Genomic DNA, 23,560 nt, shown 5'->3' with positions numbered 1-23,560 from the left:
GTTTCCCTCAGGGATTATTTTTTTCTTTCATGTAGCAGCCAGAAGTGCCATTTTCAGGAACACATTGGGTGCGATTAGAGGGATGAGGCAGAGGAGTAGCGAGTGAGGTAAAGAAACAGCCTGTTCACAATTGAGAAAAGATGACAGCTGGCACTGACTCCAGTAAGTCTCTCAGTGACTGGTAGGAAAAGTTGTAAAGATCAGAGGCTTGAGTTCAGATTCAGTTCAATGAGTTTGTAGATTTGATCTTTTTTGTTTTTATTTAAACTGAGCAAACTTTTCAATATTGCCGTCCTCAGTTCTTCACAGTCCACAGAGTCAAAACAGTCTTGAGAAACAATGCTTGCTTACATTTTTAGACACACTAGCAGCATAGTTCTAGGGATGGCAGTGTTGGGTGGTGCAGACTGCCATGACATTTGGCACACATACACTTACATAATATTGGATATTATACAGCAGGACTCTTAACCCACTCACTCTGTGATACTGCAAGTTTATTAAAAACATTTGGGGACTAGTGTACTAGTGTATACATGACATTAACAACTATTCAAAAGGTGTTTCCTTGCGATGTAGACCACATTGTTGTTCTCAGTGATGTTCACTATACACACTAACTGCTTACCTTTTCACATACAGAGAAGGAGGTTTAGGAGGAATAATTTTACTTCTTTTTAAAAATGTTTTAATAGTGGAGCTCAGTTTAACGCAGTATTGAAAAATTGTATAACAGAGAACAATATGATAGAAATAACCAAAGACATGAGATATTAGTACTAAATACTGGATAACTTAACACCACATCCATTCACCCTTTAAGAGCTATATCACAGACACACACACTCAGGGGAGGCGTCACTAGCCAGAATGTAATTTCTTACCATCATTACCCTTTCCAGCTATAGGGCTCTCTCTCTCTCTCTCTCTCTCTCTCTCTCTCTCTCTCTCTCTCTCTCTCTCTCTCTCTCTCTCTCTCTCTCTCTTTCTCTCTCTCTCTCTCTCTTGCTGAGTCGGGCTTAATGGTCTGACGCACAGACGCACACACTCACAGGCAGACAGATAGATGGGCTTGGCTGTGGCTCACTGTATTGTCTGGCGTAGATGACCCTAGGTGTGTGTGTGTATACAGGAGTGAGATGGGGATTATTAGATGAAGGTTTTGGTTTATCTGTATGAATATTCCTTTAGATCAGTTTGCTTTTGTTTTGGTTTTTTTCCTGCTGCTGTCTTTCAACAGCAGTATGTCAACCAGCCTCAGCAACCTAAAGCCATATTGAGACATTAGATGCTGTGAAGGTCAGAAAGCATTAGCTGACTGGCAGACAACCAGCTCACTCTCTGTCTACCTGTCAGGCTGCTGCATCCATTTGACAGCTCTGGGTGACGTGTTGGGTGTCACGGTCATATTAAATCCTGCTCTGCAGCTGCTGTAAGTTGTGACAGACTGAGAAAGGAGCCGAAAGGGCGATGGTTACTGCAGTTGTTGATGCAACCAATGGAGGACTTGATTTAGATCTTGACTTTTCAGGAAATTTGCACAAAAAATCGACAGCAATTTGCAGAGGCTTGCAGTCAGGAAGAGGAATTGAGTGGGGAGCCTAATTCTAGGAACTAAATAAAGGACTTACTATGACTACTCTTTAATTCATCTGTTTATTGTGAGTCCTTCAAGTTTATGGAGGTGTAATTCTAAATCACTTCACCTTTTATTTTTTTGAGTTGGGCCTTTCAATTGTTGTACCATCATGCAAATGAAGAAACATTTAGTTAAAGTCCGCTTGTTTCAATGTATTCCATATATTTAGAAATTGTGCACGAGGCAGAATATGTCTGTCTAAAATAAAGGTTCAGGATTAAATGGAAGCTGTAATGATTTTCATAAAACTGGATAAAACTCTCATGAAACAGTAGCTTATTATTGCCTGAGCTTCATCATTCTCCAGTCTCAAGAGTGATCGTGCTGCTTTGATTGGACCATTTCGTATCATACAAATGTGATAATTGGAAAATGAAAGTGTTATTAAATCGTCTGCATTTAAACATATTGCAGATATTGGTAGAATTGCTAGATTTTTGCTTGCTGTTATTACTTGGACCAAAATGACTTGGACCTCTACAGTGGAGACCAGAGTGGTTTGATGTATGCGTTGTGCCTTTTAGCAGTGAAGTATTAGAACAATCTGCTGTTTTCTTGAAGAATAATGAGAGCTATTTTTTCATGTGTGGAAGAAATAATTCAAAACCGAGATTCAGAATCTTTTTTTCAGTCTGGTTGTTATGCAGATTTCCAAGTAAATATTTAGCAATGGCGTCTCTTTTAAGTGATTTTATTACCCTGTCATAAATAATGGATCTTTTTATTTCAGATCAAGAACTTAGCTGACCTCTCGTCGTGTCCAGAGCAGAGCCAAATTTCTGGCTGTGTTGTGGCTCAGGGCGAAAAGGCTAGCTGGCATCCATGTCCTCTTTAGCCCTCCTTGTTTGTTTTGAGCTTCATCTCTTCTGTCTCTTGGGTTAGGCAAAAGTCTGGAGCTATTGCAGTGGAAATTTGTGACCATAAGAAAGTCTGGCACTGTTGTAATTATCACAATAATGTGAATATGCATGATAGGCCAGTTTGTTTGTTCTTGTGGTAGTTTTTCTGCATAAATCATGATCATTTTGACATGTATTTTTATAGACTAGTCAGGGTCAGTGTGTATGGGCTATATCATTATCAGTCACTATCAGCTCACATGTACACACAGATTGTGAATACATACTGACGCACAGGAATCACCATTAAATCAAAGAAAACAAAAGTATGGTTGCACAAAGCATTGAATGATGCTTTCACCTGTGTGTTCATCAGGATCAAGGTAAACGACCAGATCGTGGAGGTGGATGGGACCAGCCTGGTGGGTGTCACCCAGAGCTTCGCTGCCTCTGTCCTCAGGAACACATCAGGAGTGGTCAGGTACGATTCATAAACATGCAAGCCTCAACAATAAGCCAGTCAAAGCAGGTCATTAGTATGTGACTTCAACCACTTATCCCTAACGGGGTCGCAGGGGGAGCCGATCCCAGCGGGTACACCCTTGACAGGACGCCAGTCTATCACAGGGCACAAAGAGACAGAGAGAAACAGACAACCATTCACACTCACATTCACACCTATGGACAATTTAGAGTAATCAATTAACCTAACACGTGCATGCCTTTGGACTGTGGAAGGAAGCCAGAGAACCCGGAGAAAACCCACACAGACACAGGGAGAAGAATACAATCTCCACACAGAAGGGCCCAGCCCGGATTCGAACTAGGAACCCTCATGCTGTGGGGCGACAGTGCTGAAATTTAATTTGTGAAAATTAACAGAATTGCACAGCAGCTGAATGCTCACAATAACACGTGATCACACGAGAATTGCATTCACATGTCACGTGTAAAAAAATGTTTTCATTGCATTCACACATAAGATTTGTATGTTTTCACCCGCTGATGAGGATCTTTGGATTACCATAAGATTAGAGAAGTGTGTCAAGCAGCTATCAGCCCCAAGAACCAGACATACCATCGTGCAGTATCAGACATAATTACTAACAAACTGAAGCCTCTAAAAATCCTTCTCCCACCAATGATCAGTAAGGACAGTCTTCATTTCCACCACATGGTACAATTCAGAATGCAGCTCATTCTGCTGTCGCGGTGCAAAGGTTGCAAAACAGCCGCTTAAGCCGCCATGCTCTTTGAGATTTTGTCTTGCAGGCCCCATAACGCCATTACCATATCTTAGATATGTGAAGATGCGGAAACACAATATGTGACAAAAGTCTGGTGTGTTTGACAGTCGAGCAGTTTTTGGCAGGGGTATGCTTCGAGCAGTGGGGAGCAAAAAACACACAATTATACACACAGCATGGCAGGAAGGCTTTGATGTGAAAAGCCAGCACTGTCCTTGGCTATGTTGTTAACCTGCCATTCCTTTCTCTTGTCTTTGTTTTTTTCTTGGTATAATTTACTGTCTCTCCTGACCTTCTCTTTGACTCCTTTCTACTCTTTCTCATCTTCTGTGCTGTTTCCATGTATTCCCTGGAAGCTATGTTTACTTTGTCATGCTTCAGTATGTCTAAAATAATTGATCAATCTATCCATCCATCCACATGCACACTGCTCATGATAAGACAGCCGTGATATTGCTGTTAAACAATCCATGGGCCTCAGTGTGGCTTTCAACCATTCTGGCCACCATGTTCACTTTTGAGGTTGTGGAAAGATAGATGGGTGTGGGGAGAGTACAGTGCCTGGGGAAGAGCTCTCTGTTGAGCAAAGACATGTCCAACAGTATCAGAACAGATGCTGTTTGCTGAACTAATATTGACAGTGGAGGTTTTCCACATACCAGGATGTGGCACTAAAGGTGGCGCAGCCTTGAAAAGGTTCCATCTATCACCTGTCCATTTATCTAGCAAGTATAGATAGTTTAAAATAAGAAGTACAGAAAGCTTATAGAGAGTCTAATATCTCTATTTATATAGACTAGCATTGAATTACTTCAGTAATAAATAAAAATGAAATTTAGCATAGCACTAGCATACAAACCTGAGCTGTGCCAATCTTATAGCTAAGTCTTAAGATAATTACACTCTCTGCACACACTGATCATTTCCATGCATTCATCAGACATATCTTCACTCCTTTCTCCCTCTCCACTCTCTGTCTTCCTACATCATGTCTCACCCACTCACTCCTCCTCTTCAGTAAACCCTTTCCTCCGTCTTATCACCAGAGGTTTAATGCCCAAGTGTCCTAGATTTGCCATTTTTCGCTCAATTTTTCCCCAGTGTAACAGTATAAAACACAGTTTGACCAACAGGCCCTGTCATATAGATCAATTGTGGGGAAACAAAAGAGAAATGCACGTCGTAACATAATATGAAAAACAGACTCAATGGCAAACTTAGACCTAATTTAGCAAAGCAGTTTATGTAACAAAAGGAACGGTGTGATGATCATAACAAAAGAACATGAAGTGGTGGATGTGAATGTCAGTAGGATCAGGTGCCACCAGCAGGCACTGATCACTACTCCATCCCACAACTAACCACTTTACCACACAGACTGCTGCCTAACAGCAGGGTTCAGCACAGCTATAGAGGTACTCAGACTAATGTTGACCTGAAGCTTGTTCCTTTGCGTCGTATAGAGCTCCATTAATGTAGACGCACTCATAAATGAGTCACACTGTAGCACTGGGCAACATGTTCCTTTATTGTAGTTTATTTAGAGTCTTCCAAATACAGCATCCTATTCCTGTAAATACTCACTAGTGTACAAAATGTGTATTGGTAGACTGATGAAAATAGTACCAAAATGCACTTATCAACTTTGGGTTAGATTTACTAAAACTACAGTGTCCAGTCTTTTTAGAAAAGTACTTGGTCTTTTTTAACAGTAAACTATATATCTATATATTTGTTTCCATTTTTTCATTGCATCAAATGGAGCTGAAGGCCACAGACAGGGGAGTCAGAAAATACTGACAGGATTTTTTTTCTCGTAATGGGATTTGTGCAACAAAAAAAGAAAAATAGAATAACACCTTCTTCATAATTCATGTGAAGTGTTTACAACCGACAGAAAAAAGTCCCTAGGTCGACCAGTCATATCTGTAATGGGTGAACCTGCGCTGACATCCTTAAATGCCTGTCAACCCAGTGCTAAAGAAAGGGGAAGACAAGTGTGCTGCTAAATTTCACCCAATGTCACTTTTTCATCTTTGCTTTCTGCACTTGAGCTTTCTGTTTCACTCATTAAAGGAAAAAGATGAAAGATTTTATCCCTTTAAGTTCCTGCACCATACTGTACGTTTAACAAGAGCCATGTCCGTATTAATTAGAGTAAACGAGATCAGTAGTGACAGTTTCTGCAGTTGAACTGAAGCAGCGCTGTGTGTGGCAGCCCCAGAACAGTGGGAGGCAAAGAGGAACCAAGACAGACTCCCCATGCGTGAGGAGAGGCTGTTTCCAGGTCAGCTGCTCCGCAGACCTCCCTGCTGTCCAAAGGCTTGTTTCAGTACTTATCTTAGCCAGGGCCCTCTCTCGTTTCCTTTTTCTTTTTCTTTTTTTTAACTTTCTATCTCTGTCCTGCCCTTCAGTTGTTCCTTCACATGTAGATCAAATATGCCTCTCTGCTGGAGCGTAAGGCCTTTTCTACATCGCCTTTAGAAATATATGAAAGAGCTCTCGGGAACTGAATTCACTTGATTAGACCTGATCTCAAATCCCCTTTCTTTCTCTCTCTCATTCTGTCAGTCTTCCTCTCTCACGCCAACACTTACTTGTTTATATACAGTAGGTAGGAATGGGCTTGTTTTAGGCAGAGTTATGAGAAGAATAAACTGGAAATGATGTTGTGAATTTTCTTTTGAGTAGTAGTAGTTTTTTTGCAGTGAAATTTCAGTGGTGGGAGGAGTAAATCTATATCTATAATTATGTCAACTATGTGCTCTTCTTTGTCCCCGTCATACGAAACAAACACCTACACTTTTCCAAACATCATCATTATCTTCTTTCTTACTTTGTCTACTTGTTAATGAGATATTTATTGCTTGTAGGTCCCATGTGTAGCTGTAGTAGTTTGTAGCCAGTACCTCGGAGGCAAAGCCTGTGGCTTTCTCCATTTAGTCCCTTTCCAGGCTAATAACAGGCTGCCTGGCTGAGCTGACTGTCGTCTCATATTATTATGTGTGTCCCGTCTCCCAGCCCTGCCCTGATACGTCAGCAGATATTGCTGTCATTGCTATGTGGCTGGGGGCCTCTGTGTGGTGCTCTCACACGGTGTCTGCTGTGGTCATTTCACTGCATAAATTTACACCACCACATAAAAAGATGCAAGAAATATATTAAATTGCAACGAAATATACCTTACAAAGGACATGACTAACAGGTATGATGGGCAATGTACTTGCATGTATCTGGAAATCTGAGATTCAGTCTTTTTCAAAATACACAGTAACCAGGCCAGTTGGCTCTATATATGTTTTGCCAGGATTGTCTTTAACAGTGTGTGTTGTTGCAGGTTTGTGATTGGCCGAGAGCGTCCGGGCCAACAGAGTGAGGTGGCCACACTCATCCAGCAGACCCTGGAGCAAGAGAGGAGACAGAGAGAGCTGCTAGAGCAGCAGTACGCCCACTATGATGCTGATGATGACGAGGTAATGACCACACACAACCCTGGCCACTGTACATATTATCTAATATTAATAAAGCTCATTATATCTACATTTATTTGAAGTTCATCCACTGTCAGTACACACACTTCTTATACATGACATTACATTGGAAAATTGAGGCTTCTAGTTGTCATTTAATGTAGATCAGCTTCCCTCTCATGACATTTGACTGGAAGTTTTAGCTTATTAACTCCATAAAACTGACTGACAGTGGACTTTGATGCTGGCACACAAAACTCTCTCTCTCTCTCTCTCTCTCTCTCTCTCTCACACACAAACACACTCTCTCTCCCTCTTACACTCACACACACACACACACACACACACACACACACACACTAAGAGGATGCCATGTAAGCTTCAGTCCTAGAAAGCATCACTCAGCATTTCCCTCTTTGCTGCTGCTTATTCACAGCACATTTAATCCACCAGACAATGAGCTCATGTCCCTGCAGCTCATGCTGTCTGCCTGTGTGTGCCCAGGAGACACGCATGGACAGAGTATATAGACGCACTGTACTGTATATACAAATCCAATCACACACTGAAGTAACGTGAATCAATGCATAGCACACCTTTACTAACAAACACAAGAACAGCTGCACTCATGCAGACACACACTCACATGCAGTGTTGTTTGAGGTCCTTCATATCCTGGTGGGTGGTAGATTAAGAGTCTTCATGCATAAGAAACTTCTCACCAGGCCCCAGAAGCTGATCCCAGCGCTCCCATAATGACAGCCTCATACACATGTAGCACTGTCAGCTCCTGTTACATCTCCGGAGTAGAGAATTCTGCCTTTAGAGAAGATCTCAATCCTTTGCAGTCTGATACAAAAACGGAATAAAGCCTTCCTCTTTCCCCTTTTGTCCTGCTGTCTGTCATTCAGATCTAAGATAAGATCCCACACCAGGGAAATTCACTTTTTTTACGGCAGCTCAAGAATAATAATAAAAAAAAGCAAATAAAAAAAAATGATTTAGTGGTGAATACAATTGAAACAATATGAAAACAAGACACAAATACAAATAGAATACAATAAGATAAAATAAAATAGCTATATACATCTTTCACTTATACAAGTGAGGATGTATTGCACATAATAATTGCACCATTATGGATAATTACACCCATAAATTGAAAAACCCACACGCTGTGTGTATAATTGTACTAGCGTATAGAAAAACAAAAAAATATACATGAATATAGTCAATCAATATGAAAATGTTTTTTTATTTGAATGAACATCCTGTGCCACAGATCCCTGGGAGGACACATAAACACTAGTATGGGGATCATATTAAAATAGTAAATCCATACATAGATTACTAACCATTATAAAAACGCACTTGAAATCTGCCACTACTGAGCACCAAGCCATCCATAACTGCCTACGAAACTGCCGATAGGGTAAACAGTTTCAAAACCATTACAAAGATCCATAGGGCAATAAAAGAACCTCATCAATATTAATATCTCTATAAATATTTGAATGAGTTCTCACCGGGGGGAACGGGAAGGAAGGTTATTTCTCACTCTGAGTGCTGCCTGTGTTAATCTGACAGGCAGCTCTTTATTGGTGCGGGGACTCCTGTCCCCAGAGAAGAAGATGCTCCTTCAGTTAGCAATAGACATCACACACATGTCAGTCCATTTGTGAGTTTGATTATATGTAATCTAACACACATGCATGCCCATGTGTCCGCAGTTAAATGCAAACGCACACATGGGAAAAGCATGGGGACACACACATGCTACAAAATATGCACGTCTAACAATTCCTATATTCACTTTTAGTGCTCATTTTCTTGATATGATTGTAAATTAAATTAATTGGGGTTTGAACTATTATTTGGACAAAACAACTATTGGAAGAAATTGCTTTGGGCTCTGGGCTATTGTGGTCACCATTCTTCTGTTTTATGATATTTTATAAACAGTAAATAAAAGAAAAATAGTCTACACGCAATCATCATTTGTGAAAATAATCATTAGTTGCAGCCCATGACAAAGATATGTGTTGTATTTAGAAACACATGTGGAGATATAGAATAAAAGGCACATTCTTCCACTGAAGTCAACAAAAAGTCAATCAAGAATGAATAAAAGAAGCTGATTTGCATTATCATGCTAACAGATCTATTCTCTCATGTCGGCACCAATATGGAGACACGTGAACACACACATACACACACACAACCTCGGCACGTTTAAATTATATCGGATGGATGGTAGAGATGGGAAACATTACCATTTCTCAGGACGAGTGCATGTTTGCAGAATTGGTGGTGTGAAAGTAAAAGCATCCATAGAATTTGAGTTTCATTATCTTGAACAACGGGTTTTGGCTGATCTTATTCAGGCCAACCCTGTCTCCTTTAAAATAATGTTCCCATACAAGTAAACTGCATTCAGTTTGAGTGAAATGTTTTTTGCAGTGGCCGTTTTAAGCACCGCATTAATGTTGTGAATTGCTGCAAAAGTACCATTTTAGTTTTAGGCAACAAAAATACTTTGAAAGTTTAGGAAAAGATTGTTTTAGGTTAAAATAAATATGTTTGTCACATAACAAACTATAATAAGGACAAAAGGTCCCCTGGCTGTAAATCCGTGTTTTTTAATCTAATAGCCGAGCTGTTCCGATATTGGTTCTTTTGTGACCCATCCATTAACCCTGACCTCTTCCCTCTGCAGACTTCCACGGACCTCGTATTTGTAATATGTCAAAAACAAACTACTATAGTCTAAATGTAATCTAAAATAATAGATTTTTTCACAAACCTACATGTAAAAGGTAGTTTAGATTTATACTTTTAAGGAGGCACTGCTCATCATTATTTAGCCCCAAGTCAGAGCTTTCAGAATTGTTTTATTCCCCAATTGTAATGATGACTTTGATGTAGACATCGATGATATATACAATTTGTAAACTGCCAATCCCTGTTACTCATATATGACATGAATGCGGCAACATAGCATTTTAGTGTACTGACTTAAATAGAAATAAAAAATTAAACACAACTTGAAGTAATCAAATCAAAACATAGGTCCAATAAAACTAAAATATTGTATATACTGTACAATACAATTATATCAGTGCATAGACACAAACAAAGCTGTGCACACTATGTCATGTGCACTCTTCCTCTAAACAAAGGTGCAGTCCCAGCCCTTTCCTCCAGTGAGTGTCATTATGCCAACACCCTACTCATATTAGATATTCAAAGTGCAGATCACCACTTGCTGAGGTGAGCACCCTCTGAACAACAGCAAGATTTTTCCTTAAATGGTCCATTATCTCCTGATTTTTCATGCATGCGGTAGGAGGTGATGCATTTATCATATGCAAATTGGTGTTTGACTGCCCTGCCATGTGTTCAACGGTTAACTCCACCTCCAGTGAATGGGGCCATAATGCAGGATGCTGATACCATGGCAACAAGCAAGCTTATTATGGAAATGGTAACTCTATGTCAAATCAGGCCTGAGCTCTGTTATCTAGGTGGGAGATAAATGGAGGCAAGTGCAGGGAACCAGATGAGGAGAAAATATAGGCCAAGATGATGAGAGGGGAGGGGAGGGGAGGCGAGGTGTGTGTGTGTGTGTGTGTGTGTGTGTGTGTGTGTGTGTGTGTGTGTGTGTGTGTGTGTGTGTGTGTGTGTGTGTGTGTGTGTGTGTGTGTGTGTGTGTGTGTGTGTGTGTGTGTGTGTGTGTGTGTGTGTGTGTGTGTGTGTGTGTGTGTGTGTGTGTGTGTGTGTGTGTGTGTGTGTGTGTGTGTGTGTGTGTGTGTGTGTGTGTGTGTGTGTGTGTGACAGAAAGACAAGCAGTGAGGGAAAGATATATTTTAGATAGACACAAGATACAGATAAAAACTAATGTGGGACAGTAGTGACATGAATGTTAACATATAGATGATATTTTAACAGATGATCAACTTGGACTGCATTGATAGGAAGAGAGGACGTTAGACAGGATAGGATACTTGTGTGATGCTTACAGTGAGACAGCTGTTTTAGCTCAATTGGAATTATGAGGCTCTGTTGGTCATCAGCCAACCCATCCATTTACGTCGATCCAATGCTTAATGGCCAATGCCAACATTCATTTTTTGTTATTTTGAGTATTGGAGAAAAGAAAAAACGCCTGGAATACATGCAACATTATGGCCTACATTAATGTCAATCTAAAAAACGTTGACAGATGTTGACTTTTATCAGTCAGGGATTTTTGCTATATACCCCAGAGATTGCTAACACACGATTACAGACTCAAACCCCACTAGTTTTGACCAGTAACCTCCTTACACAAGAGGCAAGATGGCGGCTAATATTTAAAGATAATAAAAAGTGACACATGAAATTTGACAAGTACATTTTTTGACTTATTTTTACTGAAATGACACTCATAGCCACCAACCAGGCTGTCAAACCAATTTTTGTCAAATTTTTGGCCAACTAAGTGTGTTACCTCATATAACTGGGAGCATTAAAATATCATTAGCCTACTTATGAAAAATTGAAAGTGAAAAAAAGGAAGGAAATTTGGTTGGAGTTTCAAATGTCACTTTCAGATTTTATCGGTAGATGATGCTAGATCATACCCAGCATCATCTACCGTCAACGAATGGATCCGATGGGCCTATACAAGCTAACATGAGCTATGAAAGGGTTTTAAAGTTAAGGACAGTTAAAAGATAGCTGTCTGTGTGTTGACGCCTACGCGGTGTAGAACCATATTGTCGTTAAGTGGGTAAAACCTAGCGTTTACCGATTTTATCAGCTGTAGCTATATAGCAGGCAATTTGTGAAAAAAACGTTAGCTAACTGCATGAGTTGTTTAACTTTTTTAAAGATAAGATATGCCTTTATTAGTCCCACAAAGGGGAAATGTCCTTATTAACGCAGCAAAGTGGATAGTTTGTTCTTTTCACGTGTTCTTATAGAGAACCACAGATAAGTATATCGCAATCTTTGAAACACCTAGATGGTTCAATAATATCCCTGTTCCAAAGTTATAATCCTCAGAAGACTCAAAAGGCCTATTCTGTCTGTCATAACATAAAATTCCTGTTTCCCAAATTGTGACTTGTGATTGTGTTATCAAGATGGTTGCTGAAAATTACATTTCTCTTCCCTGAATTATACAATGCAGCAAAACAGAAACCATTAATATGAGTTGTATTAGTATATAATGATGTTTGTTTTCCAATATTTTATATCATATATATTTTCCAACATTTTGTTTGTATTTTACAAAAAGAGAAAAGCTAAATGTGATTTCTGACTACCTGGATCAGAGAGAAAATAGATGTCAGTCACATATTGTTTGTATGAAGTGTATCTGCAGAACAGTGAACTGACTTTGCGTTTCCTCTAACAGCAGACAGGAGAGTACGCCACAGATGATGAGGAGGCGGGGACAACAGTGGCAGGCGAGGACAAGAGCATTGAGGTGTTTGACTTGCCAGAGTCAGAGGACATCTTGTCTCCCTCAGAGTTAGACGCCACTAAACTCTACCAGAAGTTCAGAGAGGTAAATTAAGATCATTTCTCAACTGTAGTTCAGTCCCTCCTCTTGAATATCCCACTGTGAAGATCACATTACTGTCTTCTACTTCTACATTTAAAATAATAAATATACACACCCACTAGAATAACTTAGCCGCAGAAAAAAAGATAATTTAATAAAACAACAAAAGATAGCAACACAATAGAGGCCTGCTGCTGCGTTATATTCTTTTTCCAAGAGCTAAAATCCGCTTACCCTCCCTAATTCCTAATCTGGATGATAAGAGGTGTGAATACAAAAGCGATGTAAGATCTATGCTCATTACATCTCTAATCACCCATAATTGGTTAAAACCCACAGATGAGGAGAAAGCGCAAACACTTTAAACCATTATTTGAATCGATTAGTATGCTGATCTTGGCATCTCTTTATACGACTGGACTCTGAAAATAGAAACTCATTTTGTTGAACTTTTGCTACCACGCTATCCATGAACTCATCTTAAAAACTACACAGCTATAAAATAGAAAATGAACACACTGGCTGTTAACGCAGAAGCTGGCTGCTAATATTGATCGAACACTCCAGCACTGTTTTTGGCACCATAACACTTTGGCCTTTCTGTGTAGACTGCCACAATAGCTGTATGACACATTTAACAAATGGCTTTAGCAGCACTGCAGGCACCGCAGGGGCTATCGAGTGCAACTATAATGCAATCCCTACTCAGAGGATATATACATTTGCTCCATTTTGTCTGTATCTTGACCTCTGTCTCGCATTGTGCAGCTTTTACATTTTTCGTATAGAGGGCTCTTCCATTACCCATTCTTCCTTTTCTCTCTGCCTTTCAGACATGCTGGGAAATAAGCTTTTAAAAAGACACAAAGAAGATGTGATAGTAAAGATGCTTGTAGATGGACACACAGCACATCTTTCTTAAACCTTTTAAAGTTTTAAATGTATGTATAATAATGCAAGATGGCATTATCCCCTACCAGAATACTGTTCAAGTCCATTTGCCATACAAATAGAATTGACAGAGAAACAGAATAATTCAATTCTATTTCTATGCCATTTACTTTTTGAGGATGTTTTGAACCAAGATCATTTCTTAATGCCTCACTTAAAGAGTTAAGTTAGATGCTATTAACATAATCAGCATCATGGCATTCACTGAACTGAGTATGTTATTTATGTTGTGTGGAGGTTTTCCAAACGTTTGACCAAATTTCACATTTTTTAGCATTTTCACGAGTCATTGCTTAATCTCTGTAGCCCGTTGTGTAGATGAACAATGTTCAAACTCACAGATATATGGTTTAATCAGAATGTCAAGAAAACCAAAAAAAAATATATGATGAGTTTTGAGGGAATGTCTTAAATAATGGTCATTGCATGTAGATTTTTTTTCTAATTTAGTTTAGCCATAACAAACATGACACTCAGTATTAATTATCATAAAGCTTCAATTAAGTGCTGAAATAAGCAGATACAGACTGTTACTTTGATGTGATGTGAGTGAAATGATGTTCTAACTGTATTTTCTAAAGGGGTATTTAATAGATAGTCTGCCTCAACTCACATTGCCATTTATTCTCTGATAGCTGTGGTAGCTTTAATCATTCCCCCCTCCAAAAGCACTTTCCAAAGTTTATCTGAACTCAATATGAGACTTTAGCATCCTGACACTTGACACAGTATTAATAACACAAAGCAGAAATGTCATACTAAATTTCATAGATACCAATGTAATTTTCCCTTTAAAGTCTCAATAAAAACAATAAAAACTTGGTAAACTTTGTATGAATGTAATTTCCACTGTGAGGATTTGTTTTCTCCCGTTCTGTGGATTCTTAACAACCAGTACAGAACAGGGCGGTTATAATAAGCCAAATCTCTTGTTTTAGTACAGACTTTAAACTGGTCAAATCCATCCTTTAAGATGAAAAAAGAAGGCTTCAAGAAGTAAAAGAAAGAATGGTCATTGTTAACATTGTTACACTTCAAACTTTTTCCACAGCTCCTAATGTCCCTCCTTCCCCCTTTCTCCTTACTGGAACTCTCATTTGCTACCGGCCTCTTTCCCTTCATCTCCTGTTTTATTTCTTCTCTGTCATTATCACTCTCCTTCTCTGTATTGCTTTCTCTCCATTTCCAACTCCATCCAGTTAACGCTTTATATAATATGTAGGCGTATGTGTTAAGATTTTAAAAGTTTGGGAGATTAGTTTTTCTTGCTGGAAAAATGTATGAATTTTTAAATGTAATGCAATGTTAAATTCCTTTTAAATAAGCTTTTATTCTAGCTATTAGTCCATCTCTTGCTTCTCCTCTGAGAGTGTGTGTCAGCACTGGGGCTGGGATGCTGTCAGGGGAGGACAGGGTCGGCTGCCTCTGTCCGTCACACTGTATCGACAGCAGAGAGAGCCTGCGCAGCCATGCATTTGATTATCTGACCACCCTCTCTTTTCTCTCATATCTTCTCTCTTCACCGCCTCCGCTCCCAACAGCTCCAGATCAAACACACAGTGACCGAGGCCGAGATCCAGAAGCTCAAAAACAAGGTAAGAGATTAAGGCTGTCAGTGTGCGGGCTGGTTGTTGGTGCAAATGACAGAAGTTAGTCGAAGTTCAAACCATTTGTAAATGGATGTGGGACAACAGAGGGGGCAGGAGTTCAGATTGGTGTGAAAGCTTTAGGAATAGATTTTGTTTTTTTTTCTTTAGAAATAGGAAGCAAATTATTTTACTAAACCAGGATCAATCTGATCAAGCTTCTTGTAAGAGGCTGCAACAGCTGCCTTAAGTAAGACAGTGAGAACACCTGGTGGGATTTATTTTTATTTAATGTTCTGCAGTATAAAAGCTGTGCATGTGTGTATATGTTTACCTATATACAAATCTGAAGTGTATAATTGATGTGCATTGCCAAATGTTAATGACCTAATTGTGATTCCCAAATTAATGTGCGTAGAGTTGATACGATTAAATCCATCGGAGAAGTGATGTCTGAAAAGATTTTTTAGGACTAAGAGTAGATTCACTTTTATAGAGAAATAAATAGATGCAATTTGTGCTCTGAATACAGTGTTTGCTCTAAAAAGACTCTTTGTGAAGCATTTATCTTTTTCCAGCTGTGTGTGATGTCATTCCCGGTTTGGAAAATCTGGGTTTGTTTTGGTCTCATCACATGTTTTCATGCAGTTTCGGACAGTAAAAGTATGAAAACTAATAATTTGGTTTGAATGTCAAATTGTATAAAATGGTATTCTCCTATTAAGAGTTCTCATGTTGTAACCAAAGTTGTTTTTGTCCAGTTGGCGTCAGTAGAGAGGGAGAAGCAGCGTTGGGAGAAGGAGAAGAGCCAGCTGAAGGCCAGCATCGAGGAGAACAAGGAGAGGATGTTGAAGCTGGAGAGTTACTGGATCGAAGCGCAAACCCTCTGCCACACGGTCAACGAGCACCTGAAGGAGGCGCAGGCACAGTACCAAACTCTAGAGAAGAAGTACAACAAGGCCAAGAAACTCATCAAAGACTTCCAGCAGAAGTGAGTGAACCTGGGTTAAACTGGTCAATAAGGGAGGAATGTATTCTGAATGAAGAAGACTGTAGCGAGACTATTTTCCATCAAGAAATCCCAGTTAGATAAAGAGTTTAATTTGACCTCAATTTAGATGGATTGCTGTTGTTAGTTCAGTTTGAAAATATATGATTATCAGGGTATGTAACGGAACAATGAAGGTGGGATTAGAACCCAAATCTATAACAGATCCGGCGTTCTCTAATTAAGGTAATTTGTCTGCAACTGCCAAATGCCAACAGAAGTAATTATAGACAATGTAAACCTAGAATTATTCAGTAAAAATATGATGTACTAAGGATTTACATTTCAAAGACAATATAAAGCCATTATGTGAAGAATTTGTACGTGATTATAACATATTTCAGATTATTCTGATGGCCTCAGTGTGACTAGTTCAGGATGATATGTTTGTGGAGCAGTGTACATTTCTGTGTTGGCAATATTGAAACTTTTCAAATCCTAAATTCAGGGCAGGACGGGTCCAATGATTCTTAACTCAGTCAACAGATTGAGTTCACTCCTTTTATTCCTAATGGAGGTAGCTCAGCTGGCATCATGTGATGCAAGTATGAAACTTTGGTCATATGACAGGTGGTCATATATGCAGGGGGAGATCGTGAAGCGTTAATGCCTCCTTGATCACCTCTTTAACCCGTTTAGGTTCTGTTTTCCTTTTCTGTTCTGAGCGTTCCAGGACAGTCTGTTGGTTTGGTTGTCATAGTTATAATGTACTTCTTTTTAACGTACTGTCACCTTGACTTGATGAGAGAGGCCCTTGACAGCTTGAAATGTAACATGTCTATTAGAACTCCTTCACTTGAACCATTTCTTAAATGAGGCCATTGCATCAATCCTACCATTAAATCTATGCTTTAATAAATCATTTTAGATGACTTCCTCCATCATTCCTTTTACAGTTTAATGAACAGAATGAGAGTATCTACTGCATTTCCATCTGTGAGGCAGAGTGTCCCTTTTTCTATCCAAAGTCTTATCCTACTCGGATAGTAAGAGCACAGTGGCCATTCTCATGCAGCGCAGCTCTCCTGCTGTTCAGTGTGTTGATCTCTTTGGTCATCCCCATCACAACCTCTCCTGCTCAGCTCCAGTCTGACTGCCTCTAATTGGCTCGGGCCCTGCAGGCCAAATGGAGGCAAACTGATGAAACAAACTGGCCATGCTGATCAGGAGCAGAGAGCTGAGCTGCAGAGGAGAGACAGCAAGCTCACAAACCAAGGGGCAAAGCAGGCACGAAAGAAAAAGAAAAGAAGCAGGCTGTGAATTATTCTTAGGGATTGTTCACAGACTAAAGTCACACTGCCATCCTAAAACAGCTTCAGCTCCCTTATCACCACAGCTGAGTGAAAGGCAGGCACTGTGCCACACGATGAAACATGCATACACACATAAATGTATTCTGTTCTCCTGTGGTAACACACACCTACTCACCACATTACGATCTCCCTTCCCTGTCATCTCACCAGAGAGGTGGAATTTATCCAGAAGGAGGATGCGGAGAGGAGGCGGCTGGAGGAGGCTGAGAAAGCTCATCTGGCTGAGATCCAGGGATTGCAAGTCAGGGTAAACTACTTTAGATCTCTATCTCTCAGCTCAACATTTTTCCCTGTATGCCTCTCTGTGTTTTTGTTCTGACTGTGTTAGCAACATTCTGCATATTGAATTGAATTCAATTGAATTGTCTTTATTGTCATTGTACCAGTACAACGAAATTTATAGTACAATCCCTTAAAGTGCAGAAATAATTTAACATTAAAAGCATCAAAAAGAATAGGCTTGACCTTTAAAAGACACATTTAAAACGACAAGCTTACACACCAACACCAACACACACACACACCAACACACACACACACACACACACACACACACACACACACACACACACACACACACACACACACACACACACACACACACACACACACACACACGCACACACACACACACACGCACACACACACGCACACACACCATAGCAGCTTAAGGAGACAAAAACAATAAAAAATATGAAGGTTGCAGAGACCCTGAGCATCATGTACCATCATAGGTAAAGGTATTTGCAGTGTTAAGCACTGTTATAGCTTTTGGATAAAAACTGTTCTTAAGTCTGTTAGTCTGAGCATTCAGAGACCTGAAACGTCTGCCAATAATTCAATAAGTGTTGGTGGGACGAATCCCTTAGAATGTTTTTAGCCCTACTAAGACAGTGAGAGCTGTACAGTTGTTCCAGGGTGGGGAGTGAGCAACCAATGATCTTTTGAGCTGTGTTAACAACCCTTTGGAGGGCTTTCCGGTCAGCCACTGTGCAGCACGCAAACCACACACACATGCAGTAAGTCAGGATGCTTTCTATGGATAAACGATAGAAAGACACCAAAAGTTTCTGAGTTAGATTCTTATTCCTGAGAACTCTCAGGAAGTACGGTCTCTGTTGTGCTCTTGATGGTATTGCTTTCCAAATAGCACAGAATCCCTGAAGTGTAAATAAACTAAATGAACAACGAAGTTCCACTATGTGCTTAATTACCAAGATTGTTGGGTTTTGCATATTATATATGTATGTAGTACTTTTTCTTTTATAGCATAATATGTGCGTAAGAGGAATTAAAATCCAGTAATCATCATGATCATAAATATCAGTAACAGCACTCTTTCTCGCTATCTTGCTAACCTATCTGTGTGGAAAAGGCAATAGTGGTGGGACAACAGTGCTCTTCATCATGTAAGGCATTTATTTAAGTGTTGATTATAGCTGATACTATCGGTGTTTCCATAAACGTATTTTAATGTGCATTTTGAAGATTTATATTTAAAAAGCTGAATGGAAACAGCAAAATTCAATAAAACTTTCTCAAATGCGCATAAACGTTTTTTACTCTTTTAACTTTTTCAAAATAGGGTTGATGTGGTAAACAGGATGTGGAAACACCTCCGAATTAGCATTTAACTCACATGCCTGACCAGCTGTTGCCGCTGTTGACATCTTCTCAGATATTCCCATAACATCATCATCCCAGGACAGCATGGAACATGGCCGATCCTACGGTAGCTGACATGAAAGAACTGTTAAAACTTGAATTGAAACAAATTCCTGAAGAGCTCTTGGCATTTTTCTCTCGTAGATGTGGTTTAGATCAACAAGTTGACTTGTTTTGTTTCTAGTTGCAACTTAGACTTATTCGGCTCTCTTTACTGAAGGATTACAACCATGCGTAGCCTATAACACCACCTTCTGATGAAGCTGCGCAGCCTACTTTATTTGCTCCAAGACAGTTGATGGAAACACCTAATTCGAATTTCTTTTTTTTGCGACATTTCAAAAGTTTGCTTGAAATGCAGCTACTGATCTGTTCCTCTCCCTCTATAGATTGCAGCATTAGAGTCCGAGCTAATGCAGCTGATGAAGCAGAACGGCATCCAAGTCAACAACAACAACAGCAACAGTGCTGAGAGGATGAGCGCTCAGCAAAACAGCCCCAAAAGAGCTGCAGCACAAGCCAGAGGTGTGTTTGGGAGGGGACTGCTCTCTGCTAGGACCATTATTAAGATATCCAACACTTGCTGAGAGTTTGATGAGAAAAACCGACAACACTCATATGTCTGTCGTTAAAGAAATGCACAAATCATCCTCCTCATGTCCTGTGAAGGACATTGAAAAGATTGAACTCTCTTGTGGATAAGGGCGCAGTTGGCCCAGATGATCCATGCCGTGCTTTAGCGTGATTGTCCCCCCCTCCCTCTTCCCCACAGCCCTGGCCCGCTTGCACTCACATTACTTGAAATGATGCAGGCCTTAGCTCGACTGCTTCTTGTTTATAGACGTCATCACCCCTCTGAGATTTAGTCTTGTCTGACTGTTTTATGTTTTACGTTTTATTAAAGGATCCCCATTAGCTTATGCCATAGAAGTTCCCTAGTCTACAGTACCTAGGGTCAACATTCCAACAGACTCAATACAGTCCAACAACTTTAACAGTAAGAATACATTATAAATAAATTACAAAAAACCTTGAAAAAGTGCAGCACATAGTTCATTTAACATAGTGAATAAATAAATAAAAACAGTATAGCTTTAACCATAAACCCTGAGTCAACAACTGAAAGAGTACATCTTTAACGTCTTCTTGGGGATATTTAGCTTTTTTTCTTGATGGATATCAAATGGTAATCCATTCAAAATATTACTCACTCTGTTTTTAAATGTTTTCATGATCTGACCAGCTAAACACTCCACTTCTGCATCAGACCACCGTGAACTGTGCGGCAGAATCTTTTTAAATGTCCGTCGCGGGGAACAGTCGTATATAAGTAGACATCAGAACCGCCGTCAATGCTCCGGCACGTGCGCATGCTCATGCTCATACATGTGCATCCATGCTTTACAAAAGCCCACCTCTCTAAAACAGGCCGCGGCTGGCAAGCGTGCGGTGCCTGGGCGTACTCCCATTAGTCAAACAAACTAGACTTTAGCCGTGAAGCGTGCTTAGACACAGTACGAATGGACAGTGTGAGTGCGCCAAGATGCACAAGCAGAGGGAGGCCTGGGTTTCTTACACACACATCCTTCTATCCTCAGCTTCCTTAAGGCTCACACACACTTTCACCTCTGACACTAGTTTCACTTTGGACCTCGACAAACAAAAACAAACTCATAATCCCTTTTGGGCACATCTGTCTGGTTTTGTTCTCCTCAAGTCTTTTTAAGCTCCGCTGACTTTATTTCAGTGGCTGCATCTGTCAGAACAGAGTGTGCACACAGAAGTTCCACATCTGATACTGTACATTGCAGACAGGACAATAGAGTGATTGGATCTGCTCTGATTCGAGTGACACAGCCCATTATGCTATATTAAAAAGGGGGCACTGAGGGAGATGGCTGGAACAGGATATAAAGGAGAGAGAGAGAGCACGTGGGAGGAGGAGGCAGAATCTGCCGAGATGATCTTGAAATTGAAACGATTCCAGTTTTTGTCTCCTCTGACAGTGCAGTGCAGTCAGGGAATGAGCAGAGAAATGATAATTGCCTAATTAATGGTGTTACTTTTGGGGGAAGACTTGCTATTTTATACATGTTGATGTTTTTTTAACAGACTTATTGAATGGGGTTTCACTGTGTGTGTGTGTGTGTCTAGACCTGAGGGAGGGCTCTCCCCATTCCCCCAGTAAAAAGAAGGGCTACAGAGGCGTCGCCCGAGACAGCATCAGCTCCACAGAGGGAGAGGTTTGTATTAAAACATGCACACCTGCACATTTTTCTTTTTTTCAGTGATCCAACAGATTTCTTATTTAACAGCATCTGTTAAAATATCAACGAGATGTGTGTTTTACTTTTTTTTACATTATTAAATATCATTAGACTATTCTTACATTTAAGGTGCCATATTGTTTTGCATTTGGTCGGATCTACGTTTCGCCAAGCATCCACCTTCCGCCAAAAATACTCTTAATATCTTTTGTTAAATTCCTTCAAAGTCTTCACACCATATAATGTGAGTTTAGACAGTCATGGACATACAACTGCAAGGCAGTAATTCTAGTCATAACATTAAAGTATGTAAACTTGCTCTAATAGAAACCCAAAACACAAGTATGAACCTGAAAATGAGCATAATATGTCCCCTCTGATATGTCTTGATTTTAACCAAAGGGTGTTTAATAAGTGTGTGGGTTCATCAGCCTCTCTGTGTGTGTCTTTCACCCCTGTCCATTCCGCTTTATTCCTTTAATGATTTAATTGCTACGTGTTGCTCTGTGGCACTAATTGAGTCTGTGGTACTGTCACAATTTATTGTCTCTCCCAGTGTGATAATAACAGCCACAGTCCTTTTCTGGATGAAAGACTCTTGTCTGGCTAATGCTGTCACTTAACTCAACTAGAGCAGGAATGAGTTCAGATTGGATGAACAACTTTGAGAACTGGATTATAATTGGCAGGAACACAGAAACCAGGCAGTGTGAGGCTTCCAGGGGGAAAGGAATTAGAAATGGTGAAAGTATGTCAAGTGACTTCTTGCAGATTAGTCTGCAGCACTGTCTGTTCAGATCACTTTTCCTGAGATTGCACTTTAGTCTTCCTTTTTTTTCCTGTGGCCACTTCTGAGCCTTTACTGTCCTCAATTGAATTTTCTCCATCAATTATTTTTTCTCTGCCCCTCCTTTCTCTCATCTTCTTGCATCATCTCACTCCCTATCATGCACGTCATCACATTTCCCTCTTATTTCCCATCCATTCACTTTATCTTTCTCCCTCCTTTTTGTCCCTTTACGTCTGTATTCAGGTCTCAGAGGGGCACGGCAGTCAAGCCCACAGTCGATCTGGTTCGATTCGTAGTGTGACCTCTTGTGATGGAGGAGCTGCAGTCCTCAGGGCCCCTGGCAGCACAGAAAGCTCTCCGAGACGAACAATGCAACCGCCGTCCACCGCAGGTTAGTACTCCTGCATCTTCACTAGATCCCGTAATGAGGGATAGCATGGTTACTAATACATCTGTAACTGAACTCATTACTTAAAGTAGGAGTAATCTCAGTGTGGGGTGTTTGTAATCACAGGTTCTCAGTCTCCTTTGATGTCGAGCCCCTCTCACTGTGTGGAGGAACACAGGCAAGCTCTGGATCCTGGGTAATATGACACATTGTTGTACACATACCTAATAACATATAAGCATTTTGTGCAATTATTTGGGATCCATAGTTTTTTTTTCTACATATTTGATGGAAACAATATCGGGATTGGTAATGCAATTCATAAACAGTGCATCAATGCTGGACAACTCCTCATAAAGGTGTATAGAATGCAATAAGAACTTAAATTCATATATATTATTCATAGTTCTGTTCATTTTAAGTTCAGAATGAAACAAAGCACATAAAAGGTAATTTAAACCTGGTCACATCTTGTAGTCAGTTAAACTCAATTTTCTCACTCTAAATTTGTTCTGTTCAGGTTCTCTCTCAGGAAAACTAAAGTGAAGGACTTAGATTTCAGAGCCTCACCTGGAAACAGGTTAATAACAACGGCATCAGAGTTCCCCTGGATGTTTTTATGTGTATCTCACTAAATGAATCCAGGTCCAGAAAAGAGAAGGTGTGGTACAGTAATCGTCAACGCTGACATTTATTCTCTCTCTCTCTCTCTCTCTCTCTCTCTCTCTCTCTCGCTCTCTCTCACTCTCTCTCTCTCTCTCTCTCTCTCTCTCTCTCTCTCTCTCTCTCTCTCTCTCTCGCTCTCT

The 23,560-nt window shown here is 40.1% G+C and overlaps 1 protein-coding gene across 1 annotated transcript in view; it reads left to right on the top strand.

Annotated features, from left to right (window-relative positions):
• The window catches only part of ppp1r9a (protein phosphatase 1, regulatory subunit 9A), a 45,959-nt gene that overhangs the window by 18,428 nt on the left and 3,971 nt on the right, over positions 1 to 23,560 (top strand). The window contains exons 5-15 of the mRNA XM_083926159.1: positions 2,855 to 2,959; positions 7,063 to 7,198; positions 12,597 to 12,749; positions 15,239 to 15,292; positions 16,045 to 16,274; positions 17,795 to 17,891; positions 19,699 to 19,834; positions 21,464 to 21,552; positions 22,610 to 22,757; positions 22,881 to 22,950; positions 23,275 to 23,334. Coding sequence (XP_083782285.1) covers positions 2,855 to 2,959; positions 7,063 to 7,198; positions 12,597 to 12,749; positions 15,239 to 15,292; positions 16,045 to 16,274; positions 17,795 to 17,891; positions 19,699 to 19,834; positions 21,464 to 21,552; positions 22,610 to 22,757; positions 22,881 to 22,950; positions 23,275 to 23,334 — 1,278 coding nt within the window. The remainder of the gene's footprint in view (positions 1 to 2,854; positions 2,960 to 7,062; positions 7,199 to 12,596; positions 12,750 to 15,238; positions 15,293 to 16,044; positions 16,275 to 17,794; positions 17,892 to 19,698; positions 19,835 to 21,463; positions 21,553 to 22,609; positions 22,758 to 22,880; positions 22,951 to 23,274; positions 23,335 to 23,560) is intronic.

This window comes from Echiichthys vipera (assembly GCF_963691815.1).
Source record: "Echiichthys vipera genome assembly, chromosome: 13".
NCBI lineage: Eukaryota > Metazoa > Chordata > Actinopteri > Perciformes > Trachinidae > Echiichthys > Echiichthys vipera.
The sequence above is the reverse complement of the archived record's forward strand: the minus strand, read 5'-3'. Positions and strand labels throughout refer to the sequence as shown.